The 13651-nt window shown below is 38.8% G+C and overlaps 1 protein-coding gene across 1 annotated transcript; it reads left to right on the top strand.

The window, feature by feature from the left end:
• Positions 1-2026: 2026 nt before the first annotated feature.
• LOC133321125 (uncharacterized) lies at positions 2027-13644 on the top strand (the record flags this gene model as incomplete). The annotated part of the gene is made up of 7 exons (XM_061530220.1): positions 2027-2044; positions 2276-2405; positions 4220-5135; positions 5197-5715; positions 11827-12111; positions 12206-12361; positions 12434-13644. Coding segments are annotated over exons 1-7 (3235 nt in total), but the record flags the coding sequence as incomplete, so codon positions are not given.
• Positions 13645-13651: the final 7 nt, after the last annotated feature.

Here is a 13651-nt window from a genome sequence, read left to right as displayed (position 1 = left end):
GCCCACTGTCCCGAAATTCCAAAACCTGGGACTAAGCGAATACCCGCGATTGAAAGATCACTCCTTGGGCTTTCAGAAAATATATAGTTTCGGATATAATAAATTTTTCGACTTTTTTTAAAATTGTACAATTTAACCGTAGGTCTGGTAATTGATATGGTCCAACTATTAGGCCCACTGTCCCGAAATTCCAAAACCTGGGACTAAGCGAATACCCGCGATTGAAAGATTACTCCTTGGGCTTTCAGAAAATATATAGTTTGTATCCGATATCAATTTCGGATATAATAAATTGTTTGACTTTATTTAAATTGTAATTTTTTTTGATATCTGATATGGTCCAACTGTTAGGCCCACTGTCCGAAAATTTCAAAACCTGGGACTAAGCGAATACCCACGATGGAAAGGTCAGTCCATGGGCTTTCAGAATATATATAGTTTGTATCCGAAATCAGTTTCGGATATAATAAATTGTTTGACTTTATTTAAATTGTAATTTTTTTGATATCTGATATGGTCCAACTGTTAGGCCCACTGTCCGAAAATTTCAAAACCTGGGACTAAGCGAATACCCGCGATTGAAAGATCACTCCTTGGGCTGATTTGGCGCAGAGTGAAAATGTGGTCAATGGTGGATTTGCCAGGTCTGAAGCCGCATTGGTATGGTCCAATAATGGCATTGACCATTGGCTTCAGTCGTTCACACAGTACGCTGGATAGCACTTTATATGCGATGGGAAGGAGACTGATTCCTCTATAGTTGGCACATATCGTCTTGTCTCCTTTTTTGTGCGCGGGACACAGAATGCTAAGGTTCCAATCATTGGGCATGCATTCTTCTAGCCATATTGTACTAATCAGCTGGTGCATGCTCCCCACCAGCATCTGACCACCAGTCTTGAATAGTTCAGCTTGTAACCCATTGGCACCTGCTGCTTTATTATTCTTCAGCCAATTGATTGCTATTCTGACTTCATCTTGGTTAGGGTATGGGATGAGGTATCCTCTTCACCGCTACTATATGATACCAGAAGTTTTTCGAAATGCTCCTTCCAGGGTTTCCTTCTTCATCTCTACAGGAGAATGTGCCTGCACCAAAGCCTTCGGTTTGGTGTTTCACCATTTGGTAGAGTTTTTGGGCTGCATTCTGACTCCTGTAGGTCTCGATTTGCTCCCGCTCACGTGTTTCTTGTTCTTTCTTCTTTTTTCTGAAAATACGATTCTCCTCTCTCCTTTTCCCCCAATAGTTCTCCATCGCATTACGTTTTGCTACTGTCCGCAGGGTTACCCTATACGCTGTGTTTTTCCTATCAGTAGCATTACAACACTCCTGATCGTACCACGGATTTCTTGATGGTGGTCTTTGGTACCCAAGTGTTGCTTCTGCTGCAGTTTGTAGGGAGTGGGCAATTCTCTACCATTGTGCTTCTATATTATTATCGGTACAAGGGCTGCTTTCGTCCAGCAGTTGGGTAAGTTGATCGGACTAGGCTTCTGTTTCTTATAGACCTTGAAAAAATATTCTTAAAAAATTTACGTTTGGTATAAACAGTCTTTTAAAAAATATTAATTAAAACTTCACCATTTGTGTGAGACCTTGAAAAGTTATTTTTTTAATGCCAAAATATTTTTAAATAAATCCACGCTCTGTTGATCCCTTGGAAAGTTATATCCGTGCCTATGATTGACCTTTGAGAAAAAAAGTCATTAAAAATTCATACTGTTGAAAAATATTCATTAAAATATCCTCGATCTGTTAGACCTTGTATAAACATTGTTTAAAGGAGTCAACCCTCTATAAATCTCCTGGTCCTTTATAGATTTTCTCTTACTATTTCTAACCACTGTCTGTTTTTTATTCCTTTGTTGTAAAAGCTTTTGAGTGACAACAACAACATCACCCTCAACATCGGTGACTGCAGCTGAAGTTGATGTTAATAATGTTAGGGCAAGGAAAGGAAAAAACAAATATTGCATAAATGCTTTTGCTTAACAAAATTTGCATTCACATTAGAATGAAAATCACATGCCAGATAGCAGCACAGTATGTAATACCTTTAGAATAAACTGATAACATAACAGAATGGCTGTGGCATGGTAGACGCTTAGGTAATACTTGTACCTGCTGGTGATCAAAGCCTAGACAAGCTCATAACACATACTCCCTTTTAATAACAACAAATATATAACCATAGTCTTATTTTAGCATAATGCAGTCTTACTACAATTTAGTTAAAATAACGGAAAATTTTATTGTAAATATACTTTTCCCAAGATATCTATTAAAGTATTTCTCTCTTTTTTTCAGATGGAAGCCCTAGTCCGAGAAATGCAAGATCCCGAACATGGAGTACCAGTAAGGCAACAAAAGATGTTTCTCACTTCCATTCCTTATGCCTTTATGGGTAAGTTAGAGAAATGAATGTCCGTCCGTCATGTCGAATTTATGATCTGAATATTATGAAATCTATATTTTCGTCCGATTTTGCTTTTTGTTTGTGATCAATTGCTCAATTTCTTATAACTTCTGAAAATTTATCGACCTATTTTCTGGTCAATTTTCAATTTTTATTTCCCAACATTGTGCAGGAAATTCCTTTTAAAATTTCCCTTTTTCACACGAGGAGCCCGTTGGTAGAATTTTCGGACTGCATTATGACTCCTGCACATCTCGATTTGCTCACGCTCACGTTTTTCTTCTTCTTTCTTCTTTTCCTGAAACACGTTTCTCCTCACTCCTTTTCTCCCGATAGTTCTCTATCGCATTACCTGTTGCTACTATCCGCAGGGTTGCCGTATACGCTGCGTTTTTCACATCAGTAGCATTACGACACTCCTGGTCGTGTAGGGAGTGGGCAATTCTCTGCCATTGTGCTTCTATGTTATTATCGGGACAAGGGGTGCTTTCGTCAAGTAGTCGGGTAAGTTAAGCAGAGTAGGCTTCTTTAGATATCAAAATCTATAATAAACCAGTAAGGAAAGTAGTAAAGTCGGACGGGGACGACTATATGATACCCTTCACCACTTTGGGTATATTCGACAGCTGAATCCTAACAGACGTTGAAGGACCATAAACACGAAAATGGTTCCATAACCATGTCATTCTGCAACCTATACAAAATTTTTCGTTTGGCCAGATATAGAGTTGCTATAGACATAGTATATATATATATATATAATGTGAACCGATTTAAAGGAGACTTGCCATGGATTAGCTTATATTAGCTACAGTTCGTTGTACAAAATCGTGTGACAATCGGACAAACTTTGGGTCTTTAATGCACAATTTAAACAAAATCGGAAGAAAGCATATATAGGAGCTATATCTAAATCTGAACCGATTTTCACGACACTTAACACACATCTAGACCTAATTCATTACGCTATGCCGTGCAAACCGAAAGATATATATTGGCTTTGGTACACCATTTACATTAAATCGGAGGAAAATATATATGGGAGATATATCTAAATCATTACGCTATGCCAAATTTCGTGCATATCGAAGCATATATAGGGACTTTGGTGCACCATTTATATAAAATCGGACGTAACTATATATGGGAGCTATATCTAAAGCTGAACCAATTTTTACGAAATTGAACACATATCTTTCTAGACTTATTTCAGTACGATGTGCCAAATTTCGTGCAAATCGAAGGCTATATAGGGACTTTGGTGCACCATTTTCCTAAAATCGGGCGAAACTATATATGGGAGCTATATCTAAATCTGAACCGATTTTCACGAAACTCACCACTCATCATTTTAGACTCAATTCAGTACGCTGTGTTAAATTTCGTGCAAATCGAAAGATATACAGCAACTTTGGTGCACCATTTACCTTAAATCGGACGAAAATATATATGGGGGTTATATCTAAATCTGAGCCGATTTTTCACAACTTCAATAGTGTTCGTCCTTGAGTCAAATAAATGAGCTGTGCCATATTTCATCCAATAAAAATGATAAATGCGACCTGTACTTTGTTTGCAATTTAACATGGACGGACGGGCGGACAGACGGACATGCATAAATCGACTCAGAAAGTGATTCTATGGTTATTCCTACAAGGAACCATTTGTCTATCTCGATTATTTTTGCCTGTTACCAACATATGCACAAAGACATAATACCCTGTACAGCTTCGAGCTTGACTTGAGTAAACTTATCGACGTAATTCTAAAATATTTAATCATTTATTTTCACCTTTCCACAGGTTACGATCTTATCGAATGGCTTATGGATCGCCTACAAATCGAAGAATCCGAAGCGCTGAACATTGCCAATCAATTGTGTTTGCATGGTTACTTTTTCCCCGTGAACGATTCCAAAACGTTGTCCGTCAAAGACGACTCTTCTCTGTATCGCTTTCAGACACCCTACTATTGGCCGTGGCAACATAAGGCACCCGATAATGTTGAATATGCCATCTATTTGGTTAAACGTACGCTGCGTAATAAACAACGCCACGCCTTGGAAGATTACGAAGTGGAGGCATTATCCTCATTACATAAAAATCTCAAAGGAAAATGGGAAATTATCTCGATGCAAGCTGAGGAACAAGTACGTTTGGCCAAAGAACGCAAGAAGGGTGAAAAAATTGTAGGTGACTCACAGGAGCGTGCCTATTGGCGTGTGCATCGTCCACCACCGGGACAATTTACACCATTGGAACCGTGTCCGGTGCCATCAAGAGATCGCCAAGGGACGAAGCAGAATAAAAAGAAAACCCTCGAGGATATGCAACGTGATGTAGATTATTTGAAAAAGTCCCTCAATCGTACACGAATGAAAATGTCACAGGCCTGTGAATCGTTGGTAACCTATTCGGAGACATTTTCCGATTATGACTTTTTCCTACAACCTGTCTTGCCCTCAAATCCATGGGTCACCGAAGATACCACCTTCTGGCAGCTGAATAATACTTTTGTTGATATTCCAACGGAAAAACGGGTAAAACGTTGGGCCATTTCCATTGAGGAGTTGGTGTCAGATCCCACGGGTCTGCAGGAGTTCACCACCTTTTTGGAAAAAGAATACTCTCATGAAAATATACGTTTTTGGATAGCGGTAAATCGTTTGCGTAGGTCTGCTCACTCTCAGGTGCCACGTAAAGTCCAGGAGATATATGAGTAAGTAAGGGAAGGATTGGAGGTAAGAACAAATCGGTAATTTATTTGTGTTTTTTTGCAGGGAATTCCTCAAACCTGGCGCTCCCTGTGAAATCAACATCGACGGCAAGACCATGGAAAGTGTTCTAAAGGGCCTCAAGAACCCCTCACGTTTCACCTTCGATGCCGCCTCCGATCACATCTACATGCTGTTGCTAAAGAAGGACTGCTATCCTCGTTTCATACGTTCCGATCACTATAAGCGTCTGGTAGAGACGGGCATCCAGCCCTCGCACAAGAAACGTTTCTTCAACTTTGGCGGTGTCAGTGGTGCCAAAAAGAAAATGACTGCCGCCTTGTCCAGCCAACCGAATCTGGGTGGCAACACAGAGTCCAGTAGCAAGAGTACAATGGCTGCCAGTGGTAATTCGTTTATAATGTCCACGGCCCCGCCACCGGGAAGCTTGACTAGGCGACGCGGCAGTGATCGTAGTCTAAGCGGTTCCGCTCATGAGCTGGCGGTAATGGGTGTGAACAAGGATAGCAGCTCCAAGGTGCCACATTCTCATTCGCAGAGTAATCTAAGTGAGATACCGTTCAGGTAAGTGAGCCCACACCCCCAAAAAAAGCCACTAATACACAAAAATAATTAACAATAAATAAAAAATAAATCATAATGCGCTTTTTTCTCAATGGATTGACATAATGAGATTGGTTGTTAATTTGGTTTTTTTCTTTTCTCTTTTTTTTAATTTTCACAATTGGTTGGTATCAATTTTAATTTTCCATTTTAATTTTAATTAATAAAAAAATAATTATTGTTGTTTTTGGTTTTTCCACTCATGTTGCATTTTGTCATGATAAAAAAAATATTTTTTTTAAATAAAAAAAAAATCAAACAAATCATCATTTACACAAAACACCAATACCACTACAAACAATAAATAAATCCTGGTACCAACAACAAATAGTGACAGTGTTTATCGCGGTGATATGCCACCACCGCCGCCTACCTCTCAAGAAACCCTGTATTGCGAACAAAAATTAAAACGTCTAGTCCAGGAATATGGAAATCTCGAAACAAATTTAGCGGCATACCACCACGACTATCATCATCAGTAAGAGTTCCCTGCAACAAAAAAAAAATTCTAACCATTTTTTCTCTCTCTACTAAGCCTTGCTTTGGCAAAATGTTTTTTTCTTTTACTCTACTTCTTCTAATTTTGTAAAATTCACTTTTTTTGTAAAATCCATTTTTTTCTACTTGTTGTTGTTGCTGTTTGTTGTGTGCTCCAAAAACAAATGTGCTCTTCTAAATGTTTTGTAAAATAAATAAAAAAAGAAAAAAAATGCCTCTGTCCTATACCGCCACAAAATGTTCGTCAAAATACTCTCTGAAAATATTAACACTACCTCCTTGCTATCACTTTTCTCCATTTCAATCTACCATTTTATTTTTTTATTCCAACAAAAAATTTATATATAAAAATATAAGTGTTGTTTATTTTCTTTTGTTTACAAAAATTTCTCATATTTTGCTAAAAAAAAAATTAATTGTAAAAAAATTCAGAAAATTCAATGCTGTCCTTTATTATTATGATGATTCTTAAGTAAATATGATTTGTAATATTCTAATATACATACGAAGGCTGCTACATATTTTCGAATAATGAAACAAACACAAAAAAATAATTGATTTACCTGACTCCTGAGAAATAACAGATACAGAGATTAGAAAATGAGACAAGGTTCATCAAAATATATAAGTAGGTTCAACCAAATACATAATAGAGCGGTACAGTTATATAAGACTTTTCTATGGTAAAATTTTAGGAACAGCCGGTATTATAAGTATGTGCGACCACATACTTATAATATTAGGAAATCCATTGTTTTTATAGGAATCCATTTACAATGCTTCGGAATGTCCGATTTGGGCCAAATATGCACCATTTTCCTTGCCCCCTATATTAGTAGTCGATTTTCACAATCCTCCCTATATATCAATTTTGTATCATTAAAGAAATCTTGCAATGCAAAAAAAGGGTATAATCACTTGGGACCAAGTCCGGACTGTATGGCGGATGAATTAAAACTTTCCAACCAAGCTCCCGAAGTTTCTGGCGAGTCACTGTAGATGTGTGTGGCCTAGCGTGTCCTGATGGAACACTACACTTCTCCTATTGGATAATTCTGGCCATTTATGGTCAATTGCTATCTTCAAACGGTGCAGTTCTTGACAGTAGAGATCAGAATTTAGCGTTTGGCCATATGGAAGCAACTTATAATAAATAATCCCCTTCCAGTCCCACCAAATGCATAGCAGAACCTTCCTGGCCGTTAGTCCTGGTTTGGCCACCGTTTGAGGTGCATCACCACGTCGTTTTCGCACAGGGTTATCGCATGTGATCCTTTTTTCATCTCCAGTCACCATCCGTTAATTGGTGTGGCATCCAAACATCGAGCTTCTTTTTGAATCCAGCTGAGTGTAAACGGTTTAAAACAGTTTTATGGTCGATTCTCAGCTCCTGAGCGATGTTAAGACTGCTAACGTGACGGTCAACTTCGATCATTTCTCCTATTTTATCGACATCTTCGACGAAAAATCATGGATATATTTTTCCCCAGCCTAACATATTTTTGTCAGACTTTATGAAATTGTTACCCAACTTTTGATCTGTTTAGACAAAATTTTACACATCGTACCGAAATAAGACTAGAATGGGAGTGCGAAATTTGTGTAAATCGGTTTGATGTACCCATACATGTATACCGTCCACCACAAAGTGAAGTGTATATTAAATCATTCCGTTTGCAACACCTCGAAATTTTCATCGAAGACCCCACAAAGTATATATCGCTCATTTGCTGCAAGACAGGCATAACTCAAACCAGTATGGAAAGTATTAAAGTCGGACGGGGCCGACTACATGATACCCTTCACCACTGTGGGTATATTAAACGAATCCTTACATCCTAACAGAAGGGTCATTAACATGAAATTCGATGAACTAAAATATGTGACCTTTATCTAAATGTGAACCAACTTAGATCAATCTATAAACATGTCATTTGTTTGTTACAATGGGAAAAAATTATATAAATCGATTTAGGTTATACTAATTTCAGCAGGTTTTGTTCCTAATGGCCATATTTTGCTTCCTACTTAAAATCGGTCGAACATATATATGGGAGCTATATCTAAATCTGAATCCCTTTTCAAGAAATTTTACACACATCATTCTAGACTCAATTCAGTACACTATGCCAAATTTCATGGAAATCGAAGGGACATTGGTGAACAATTTACCGTAAATCGGACGAAAATATATATGGGAGCTATATCTAAATTTGAATCGAATTTCACGAAACTTAACACACATCATTCTATACCTAATTCCTTATGCAGTGTCAAATTTCGTGTAAATCGAAAGATATATAGGGACATTGGTGCACCATTTGCATAAAATCGGACGATAATATATATGGGAGCTATATCTAAAACTGGACCAATTTTCTTTAAACTTAGCACACATCGTTCTAGACTTAATTGAGTACGCTGCGTCATATTTCGTGCAAATCGAATGATATATAGGGACATTCGTGCACCATTTACTGAAAATCGGACGAAACTATGTATGGGTGCTATATCTATATCTGAACCGATTTTCACGAAACCAAAATATGTACCGATTTTTCCCAATTTCAATAGGGTTCGTCCTTGGGCCAAATAGATGAGCTGTGCCAAATTTCATCCAAATCTGATTATAAATGCAACCTGTACTTTGTTTAAAATTTAACACCAACAGACGGACGGTCATATTCTCAAAAGGAACCATGTGTCTATCACGTTTCCTTTTGCATGTTACAAACATATGCACGAAGACATAATACCCTGTTCCACAGTGTGGAGAAGGGTATAAAAGGGGGGTTATATGGGGACTACCCCTAAAAGGGGGCGAATATTAATAAACTTTGGTAGGGAGATTTGTTACCATATACGGCTACAAAATACCAAATTACAGTGAATTAGGTTGAAAACCGCGCTCAAAAACACCAAAATACCGAAAATTGGAATTTTTTGTCGAAAGATTTGGTACCTATAAATAACTCAAAATACAAAATAACAACCAATTCGGTGAAAAAGTCCGGTCAAAATCCTACAAAACCTGAAAATTAGGTGGTACACCTATAATTTTTAGTGGGGAAATTCGGTACCCAACGAGAACCCCATGTGCCAAATTTCATCGAATTCGGTTGAAAAACGCGCTCAAGAACCCCAAAATACAAAAAAAAATTAAAGATATGCCTAAAAGTGGACCGATATAGCCCATCGTCGAACTTGACCTGCCTGCAGACAAAAGACGACTCTATGCAAAATGTTGGCTATCACCTCAATTGGCTCAGAGGCTAGAGAGATTACAACAGACAGACGGATAGACAGACATGGCAAAATCGTCATAGAATTTTATGAGTTTGTAACGCCGCGAAATATTGGTCCTAGAATTAACTTTTAGTATGCTGATCGTCATGCATCGACTAATCCAGAAAAATGTGTTAATTAGCCTGTCCATTATAGTATAAAAGTGAAAATATTGGTCACAGTTATGAACCAATAGTCACGAAATTTTGCATGTGGGTGCTTCTGGCCTCTAAAATTCCGTTTATGATTATGTGGAAATTAAATGGTTCTTATTATAAAATATGAACCGATATAGCCGAGCAGCATACAACGTTGTATGCCAAATAAGACCCATCCTATAGCACAGTGTCATATCTATTTAATGAACTCAATCGTGACCGAAATCACTCAAAACGGCGCACAGTGGTTGAAATCACTGATTTAGTGGCGCTAAATTAATAATTTTTAAACCAATTGATATGGTATGTTGCTGAAGTTTTGCACAAATTCAGCCTATACCTATAAGAATAATTGAGATGAATATGGAATTGATCTGATAGTGTTTTGCTAATTGGCTATAGTTTAATATTAGGTTGGGGGAAAATAAATCCATTAAGCCGGTCGTTGAAAACGTCGATAAAATCGGAGAAATGTTCGAAGTTGACCGGCATGTTAGCAGACGTAACATCGCCCAGGAGCTAAAAATCGACCATAAAAATGTTTTAAAACATTCACACAAAACTGGAGTAAAAAAAGCTCGATGTTTGGGTTCCACACCAATTAACAGGAAAAAATAGGATGGATCGAATTTCCATCCGCGAAGCCTTGGCCAAACGGAATGGGGTAGACCAATTTTTTAAACTGACAGTGAGTGGAGATGAGAAATGGATCACATACGATAACCCTGTGCTAAAACGATCATGATCAAAGAGTGGTGAAGCACCTCAAACAGTGGCCACACCAGCACTAACGGCCAGGAATGTTTGGTGGGAATGGAAGGGGATTATTCATTACGAATTGTTTTCAAATGGCCAAACACTAAATTGTCATTTTCTGTCAACAATTGGACCCTTTGCAGAAGCAATTGACAGGAAACGACCACAATTGGGCAACAGGAGAGGTGTCGGGTTCCACCAGGACAACGCAAGGCCACACACATCTACATTGACATGCCAGAAAACTTCGGGAGCTTGGTTGGGAAGTTTTATGGCGTCTGCCATATAGTCCGGACTTGGCACCTAGCGATTATCAACTTTTTCTTGCATTGCAAAATTTCTTTAATGATAAAAAAATGTGCATATAGGGAGGATTGTGAAATCGACTACTAGAAGAGAGGTATTATGAAGTTACCTTTAAAATGGCATCAAATCATACAACAAAACGGTGCATATCAGAAAATAATGGATTTCTTTTTCCCCAACCTAATATTTGAGGGTAGCCCCTATAATATGACACCTCCAAATGGAGATTTTTAACACGTTTTCAATTAAATTGGCTGTAATTTCTTATTCTTGGGTTCTCATTACGGTATCATCGCATCTCCACACACAAATTATTAATATTGACCCAAGCCGTTATTTTGAGAATTTAAGACACGTTTTTCAATCCAATCTCACTAGCCCTACAATTAGATATTTCAAAAAAAAAAAAAAAAATAATAATAATATTATTGTTCTCTCATATTTTTCGGCAAATGGGACGATAACGAATTTTCCTTTATGATATCGAAGAAAATAGTAAAATCGAGTAGATTCTTGCAGTACGGGAACAGACCAAAAATGAATTTTTACTGGGAGCCCTCATTATTTTTAAATATTTTTATTGTCATGGTGGTCATGGTGGCGGGGGCCGAACTTAACATCGTTTTTACTTGTTTACTCGTATTCTGATTTGATCCGATTGGCTTTTATTTTAAATCAATCCATATTTACATATAGCTCTCATATATACATATATATTTGTAAAGTTATTTCTTGTAGCTACAGTCGACAAATGTCCTATTTACAAAATTGAATATATGCGAAAAAAATGCATAATTTTTGGCCTTCGGCTTCGGTAATCATAAAGTCCAAAAACATGTACTAGTCGTAGTCCAATTTTAAGTCATAACCTTTCCAGCCGATTTTTTTGCTTTTATGGGTGGTATAAGCTCCATAAATAATTTCGAAATTATGAAAATAAAATTCTCTACAGCATTGAATTTTCTCCACCATCTAAATGTTGTAATCTATGTTCAGACACCAACTAAATGTTCTCTTCAAACCTACAGCTTACTGATGTATTAACATTTTATTTGTATAAACTATTTAGAGATACACCCAAAGGGAAAACTGGACGCTTGGAGACCACCGTTGAGGTTGGTGGTGGTAGTAGTGCGGTATGTCCATGGGATGAACCGGATGAGCCACCGACAACACAAGCGCCCAAACCAATGCCAGCTGCTGCTGCTGTTGTACCAGCAGCCTCCACAACTCCAGTTCAATTGTCCGTATGCCCATGGGAGCAGGAGGAAGATGCGACAGTCCCACCCACAACAACAACAGCAGCTGTAGCACAACTACCAGCCATCAAAACAAGCGCACAAAGATTAACAAGGTAGGCAAAGGGTTTCAAAAAAACCTTTTTTTTTGGATGACAATTCAAATTATTTTATTTATTTCATATTTTTCCCTTTTTTATAAAAACATAGCACCTCTTCGGATAATTCCGAAGTTGCTGATAGATTACAACGCAATCTGGGCATACGCCATCAAAATACTGTCGATAGCGGTGAGACATCGGGCATGAAACGTTTACTACCAAATTTCACCGAACAACGAAGAGCATCAGTGTCCTTTACACCGAGGTAAGGTCATTCGATAGAAATTTAAAGTTCCCCAAATTTAATATTTTCCTCTTAATATCCCTTTCCCCACAGCCGCATTTCAGAATTTCCTACAGGACGACCGTCCACGGGTGCCAAAATTTCAACCACACCATCGCCCACGGTGACACTACAACAGGGTAATATTTCTGCTCTCTTTGCACCCATACAGGGTCCCAACTTTGCCGCCACCGCCGTAGTAACCAAAGATCCACCTTCATCCTCGGATGCTGAAGTGGAAGAGGAATTGAATAAGTTAGCGATATCGGAACGTAATAGTGAGTCATCGGGGTCAGCAGTACTGCCGACACCAAATCCTACACCCACACCACCACCGCTGACCAAGGTAACACCCCCACCCGTTACTCCGGTCGATGAACAACCGGCAGCATTGGTTAGTGCCGAAACCCAGACATGTCATGCCGACGACAGTCCTCGAGAAAGTTCTCCCAGTGATTCGTTGCATGGCAACGAGCCAGAAGAACGTTCGGGCGGCAATGAGGCGGAATTTGAGGCCGAGGTGGATTCTGAAATACAAGAGGTACAAATTGAATTGATCGAATCGTCGGAGGGTTATGAGAAATTATGTGAAAGCCAGGAATGTTTGGAAATGTCTCCACCCACAATACAGGTCGATGAGGATGATGGTGATGCTGATGGGGGAGGTGATGGTGAAAATATATGTCCTCCACATGGAAGTGGGGAATGTTTGGCTGGAGATATGGAGGTGGTAGAAGATAACCCCATTAAACAAAAAACTCCCTCCGGCTCGGCAAAACAAAGTCCTGAAAAAGAAATTGCCCCTGAAACACAGGAAACTGGCGAGGAAAAACAATCACCATTACAAGAACAGGATTTGCCACAACAACCACCACCACCAACAACAACAACACAAGAAGAGCTTCCACCAACATCACCAACCGAAGAACTTTCCCCTACCACCGATGAATATCAAGAAGGTCTCGAATTCGGTGATGATGGTAAAAACGATTTTGATATTGCCGATTCGGAATCCACCGTGGGTTATATACCACCAGCACCCACCCCAGCTCCCTCAATGGCACCTCTGGCGGAAATGGACACCGATACCGTTGACGAGGAATTTAGCGAAGAATTGAAACCCAAAGAGACAGCCACCGCAACCACCACCCCCGTGGCAGAGAAACCACCCAAACTTCCACATACCAATGTTGTGAAAACTACAGCCGAAGAGGCTCGGAAGAAGCGCAAGAAACGTCATCTGGATGCTAAGAAATCCATTTCGGGTGAAGA

Source organism: Musca vetustissima, unplaced genomic scaffold (assembly GCF_032173495.1).
Source record: "Musca vetustissima isolate MV318-11 ecotype Yass unplaced genomic scaffold, APGP_CSIRO_Mvet_v1 utg253431, whole genome shotgun sequence".
NCBI lineage: Eukaryota > Metazoa > Arthropoda > Insecta > Diptera > Muscidae > Musca > Musca vetustissima.
The sequence above is the reverse complement of the archived record's forward strand: the minus strand, read 5'-3'. Positions and strand labels throughout refer to the sequence as shown.